The sequence below is a fragment of the Diachasmimorpha longicaudata genome, chromosome 7, assembly GCF_034640455.1.
Source record: "Diachasmimorpha longicaudata isolate KC_UGA_2023 chromosome 7, iyDiaLong2, whole genome shotgun sequence".
Lineage (NCBI taxonomy): Eukaryota > Metazoa > Arthropoda > Insecta > Hymenoptera > Braconidae > Diachasmimorpha > Diachasmimorpha longicaudata.
This window is the reverse complement of record NC_087231.1, coordinates 10,171,769-10,177,523: the sequence shown is the minus strand read 5'-3', so window position 1 is coordinate 10,177,523 and position 5,755 is coordinate 10,171,769. Positions and strand designations below refer to the sequence as shown.

The following is a 5,755-nucleotide window of genomic DNA, read 5'->3' as shown; positions in this document are numbered from 1 at the left end:
ATCACCATTTGTTTTTTATCCCTTATTTTTGTTATTTCAATATTGACTGGGGTAACGTTATAGCGTAGTACTTGAACATCGCTTTGGGTTTATATTCCAAAGCACTCAAGATCAAGCCACATAGACACAGGGAGAGGATGAAAAAAAAACCGTCTCTTTTCTGGGGGATTTATGTCGTGCCAATAGTCCCGCAAACCATTGGGCTCCTTCGTGACATTATCCTCGGTAGCGGTAGCGAGTGTATAGCGGTGGATTGGGAAGTCAGTGGTACCCAGGTAGGAAAAAACGAATGGGCCAACCTTGGTACAAGCACGGCCGCCGAGCTGCCGTAGCTCGGCACCCGGGCTCCAGCCAAACTCGCGCCGAACTTGGCTAGACCCTGGGATGATAACACGGGGCCAGGCCTGGGACCGAACTTTGGCCAGACTTCGGTCGCCGTACTTTGGCCGCACTCTGGGCTTACCATTCGGCCCGAAATTGGCCCAGGCCTGTTGCCGAACTTTGGCCGCACTCTGGGCTTACCATTCGGCCCGAAATTGGCCCAGACCTATTGCCGAACTTTGGCCGCATTCTGGGCTGACCATTCGGCCCGAAATTGGCCCAGATTTACGACCAGAGCTGTGGCCAGGCTCCAACCGTTGCCTGTATTGGGTTCAGAATCACCAATAAATATATGAACGGTATATCTGATAAGCAGACATGTATTTATTACCTTCAACATTATACAGAAAACAGTTTTATTATGTGACAAAACTTATATTTAAATTTATTAAATCTATTGACAAAAAAACTCAGCCAATCAAAAACTTTTTTCCTCCTATCGACATAGTACATGTTTTCATCCGATTTTGGTTGAACAGTTAAAGATATGCAGTGTTTGTATCTCCAATTTTCATGAAAGATAATCACAACTATGAGATTTTTCCGCGAACAGAATATGAAAACTCAAAAAAATGATTGCAGGTATAAATTGTAGAAAAATCTTTTGTGGATTATTTTCATCCGCTTTTAAAATAAATAATCTACGTAGATCATTTGAATCCGAAATTTAATACGACATACCATATTAAGTCTTAATAAACTCTCTCTTACAATCTAATAATATTAGCAGTCAGTCTTCAGAATTCGAAGATTGTATTAACAAAATATCCAACAAAATAACGCACCAATGTTATTTTTTAAATTAGTAGTTTAGAATTGATAAATTATCGTGCTTCAATTCAAGCATGAAAACAGTCATTATAATAGCAATATTATGGATAATTTATTCCGCTATGGATGATAAGAATTAATTCTTATATCCATAGACAATTGCTGATACGAATTATCCTGATAAGAATTATTTTTTCATCTCGGAAAGACGTCCTTTTTTTACAATAATGTCTTCTCCATCTGCAACTCCGGAACACAGAATGATATTTAGTTGCATTGATTGTGTGCTAGTTCTATATAATATTGCTTATTATATTCACTCTTTCAAACAAACTTAGAAATATAAAAAAGTCTTGGATAGGATTACATATAACTAATTAATTTCAACCCTTAAATTTGAAATCTTTGGGGAATATGGACGCAGTCCGATTGTGAAACTTCAACCTTATAAATATTATTTGACTTGAATCACCAAATACTGAAAACAGCTCTCAATGGCTGAAATTACTTTCATTAGAATTTTTCTTAAAAATTAAAAATCCACTTATTATTTTTCCCTTTAAACTTTTGGACATAATATTTAATCCCTGAACCAACAACGGATATTTATTCCCGTGATCTAACTTATGAGGAAATGACATAGAAAATACTTTATTATGCTAAGATACATCACATTTTCCAATTGTTATTTCCATCTTCTGGATTTCCGACCTCGCCAGGAGAAATATAATAAATATAATTAATACTTCAATGACAGCCGAATACTAAACAATATTCATATATTAATATATATTCTGCCCAATGAAACGCCTCGCGATAAAAATATATTGATAATATAAACTTTTCCTATTAATCGTACCTTTTATCAAGAATATCACAACTAATACAATTACGAAAATGAACTAATGGAGTCATATTAACACAGTGATTTTACAATTCCATTTATCCCGGAAAAATGAAGTATTATCGATTGGTATCAAAGGAACAAACTGAATTATTCTCGTTATGATGACTTGACCCGCGTTGTCGTTCCTTACGCCCACCCTCTCGATCGCCAGAACGTGACAACCAAGTACTTACTTCTGACATTATCTTCTTCTCATCAGTGCTGGATCCTATTACCTCAATTATCACATCAATCAGTACTTTGCATACTGTAGTGTTATAAAAATTTTTCTTTTTCTTTCCGCCAGCTTCCTTTCCGTAACCAGAATAGTGCAGTGACACTGTCTTCCTCAGAACCGCAGATAGGATAGTGGAAACACATATTTTCATCTCTTTTTTATTGCTTATCAAAACTCTCATGAATAATCGCTAAAAATAAAAGAAGGGAAATTTTTTTGAATTTATGAACATGAGAAGACATCTTTGGGCTCATCGCCAGCGGGTTGGTTCTATAACCAAAGCGTTCCAGTGACGTAGACTTGAGTCCCGGTGATGAAAGATTTTTTCATCACCAGAAAACGAACCCAGTGCATGTGTCACCGCCCAATTTATTGATTTTACATAAAAAAGAAGAAAAACGATCAATTTCAGATATATTACCAGTGTTTCTACGAGATTTGGGTCCGTTGTCAATATCGCTTCGTATTCCTGGAACTTATCATCCATTTCAAATAGTAGTGGCGTAGACATCTGCTTCTGTATTTCAAGCAAGCTAGGACCAGAAGCTGGGGCTAGATTAGTGCCAATGATTGTGGTCTTGAGCTCATTCATAGACTGCTTTAAATCGTAAGCCATCCTGCGTCTTAAATTTTCGAGCTTTTCATCTAATTGCTGATCAAAGTAATCTCGAAGGGAGTTCAGGATTCGACGTTCATTATCAGCATAATGACTAGATGACAACTGGTTTTGTGGTCCCAGCATTTTTGGCATCTTAGCAGGGGGTACCATCATTGATCGTGAAGTTTTTGGAGTTCCTGGGCTCACAATCGAATTCAATCCGTCTTCAGCGCGTGTAGTAGACGATGCACGCCTTTTTCGGTTACCTTATGAAATTAAAGGAGGACCAAACGATATAAATTGATGGGTAGCAGCATCAGATGAAAAAAAAACTACCCAAGCCCCCACCAAAAATATATAATATAATCTAATTCTATATAAGTTCCGAATTTTGTAAAGAATGTTCAAAATATAAATTGGACCATTTTCAAATATTTATAAATATAAATTTTTTCATGCGGGAGGAACTTGGCCGATGATTGGTCATGGAATATCCGAGCCGATTTTACCTGAAGCGTTATGGACTAGTGGTGAAGGAGGTGTCAAATGAAGTTCTTTTCTTGTATTTCTCGCTGAGTCCATCGATTTTGTAGGTGACTGCAGAATTCCATCGGAGGAATCATTGCTCTCAGATTCATCAGTTTCGACGTCTTTAAGCAAAGTAATATTCTTCCTTGACCGCTGTTTAAATGATAAACATGCACCTGGAAATTATTGAAAATGATGATTTATCCCTGACCGGATCATTTAATTAACACGAACTTAGAATTACGTGCTACAGTCCCATATTACCTCAAAATTGATTTATTACCTGTTGGTACAGATCGCGATTTACTCGACATTTGCAAAAAGCCAGAATTATTTTGAGCCTTTGAGGCTCGAATCTCCTCAGGATTAGCTATAAGACAATCATGATTTTCGTCTTCAGAGTCAGATCCACTCTGGTAAATGCTTTGAAATCTTGTCTTTGGTTTTGCTTGTATACCTACGAAATTTTACAAGTTTGTAGTGAAGTAGTAACACAACGTAAGTTGTCTCCAGCCTTTGTTTTTTATAGCTATTTCAAAGTGGGGAAAGAATGCATGCATTTGAAAAAATATTTTTTTTGTAGAACCTATCGCTCCTACAAAAAAGGTTTCTATCAAAATTTTACCATTTTCCGTAGATGTTCACTTTGATTTACCTCTTCACAACAGAATTATAATGCTTTCCTACATAAGAGATGGTGGGGAAAAATGGAACGTTTCTCGTCCCCTCAACATTCCAATGCTTTTATGTATAAACAATCATATCAAGTGTAAATCATAAATTTTCCACTTTATCTTGTTCGCACGTAGTGATTTCTGTTAGCGACTCAATTTTTTGATGAGTAAAGAATTGCAATAAAAAAAAATAACCTAATATTTTTCGACCACAACATAATAAAAATTTTCTTATAAAATCATTCAATGCGATTCTCTCTTAAAACGATGTTTCGAGACAAATACACATGTAATGACTGCACAGATACATAATTAATATTTATTTTGTAAAAGATTTCAAAAATTCGGTCAATCTAATTCCCAATTTAGGGAACGATGGGTCTTTTGATGTTAAATACGAGAGTTGAATAAATTGGGGATGAATAATTGGGGTTAAGAGTGGTTATAATTGTTGATAATTGACTTTTACTTCATATTAACAGGACTTACCAGACTTTGGAGTTTGATTTCTAGGTGGAATCGGGATTTTAGTACTAAAGATGTTGTTTAGTTGAGACTTTGATGCAGTTAAGGGTTTTGCTGAAATTTTTGCTTTCGAGGAAGTTTCGGACCTCCCCCCCTTTCGATCATTTTCACCATCGGTTGTCTCACAGTTGAGAGTTACTTGGGCCTTTTTTAATCTTCTGCGACCCTGATCCAAATCAGCTGAACACAATCAACATATGATCCTTTAATATTGAAATGAACCCATCGAGCAATTCATCAAGTTATAAGTGGAGTCATTTCAATTTTTGTACCTGCTCCGGTGATGAAGCAAAATGGATAACTTTGCCAAGAGTCCTTGGGCGAGTGCAATTTTTCCAAGTAGTCGTCAAGTAGATGATATTCAGTTGTCGGTGGGAATTTACAGGTGTCTTCTTCTGCACTATTAAACCATTTTTTCGGCACCAAATCAATGCATGGTAGCCCTTTTTCGTTTTTCTCGAGAAATTCGATGACTGCGAATGGTTCGCTGAGATTTTTTGGATCGCGAGATGGATGTGAGGTTTCCGACATTTTAGGTTATGAAAAAAAATCACGATTCGTACAATTGAACCTGGTGTTTTCGAGTAGTTTCATATAAACTGATAACTTTGCAGAATGATGCATATAGCTTATTATTTAACAGAAAAAATTGCGTTTCTATTTCCATGTGTTTTGAACGGTTTTTTGTCATCACCCCACTGATGCTTCTTTTTTAGCGCCACTATTCCTTCAAAACGATTATATCACAAATATCTGTCAAACACTTAACACACATTTAATTCACATTAAATTCTCACTTCTTGTAATTTACCGTCAACTTAGTTGGTGAAATCCGAATTTGAGACAAAAAGCCCGATAAACGGATGATACGAGCAATTATGAAAGGTTATGTACACGGACGCCAGATCTAACCGATTTATGTCCCACTTGCATGTAACGACTCCACTATTGAAATTTTCTAACGACCTCGATGATCGGATTTTCATGTCGATTGTTGATTTAAAACATAAAATTGTTTGTTTCTTCCACAATTTTAATCACGAGTTCAACTAAAACATATACCCTCATTCATATACCCTCTTACCAAAAAAAAACTGCATTTCACAATGCGAACAATTTTTACGTTATTTTCTAGTGGAGGAGGGATATGGCGT

At 36.2% G+C, this 5,755-nt stretch overlaps 1 protein-coding gene across 1 annotated transcript; it reads right to left on the bottom strand.

Annotated features, from left to right (window-relative positions):
* Positions 1–686: 686 nt before the first annotated feature.
* Positions 687–5,633, bottom strand: LOC135164275 (uncharacterized). The gene is made up of 6 exons (XM_064124460.1): positions 4,874–5,633; positions 4,566–4,781; positions 3,686–3,859; positions 3,384–3,578; positions 2,698–3,140; positions 687–2,466 (listed from the first exon to the last, which is right to left on the bottom strand). The coding sequence occupies exons 1-6, from the start codon at positions 5,130–5,132 to the stop codon at positions 2,116–2,118; spliced, it is 1,638 nt and encodes a 545-aa protein (XP_063980530.1). The 5' UTR covers positions 5,133–5,633; the 3' UTR covers positions 687–2,115.
* Between the last annotated feature and the right edge of the window lie 122 nt (positions 5,634–5,755).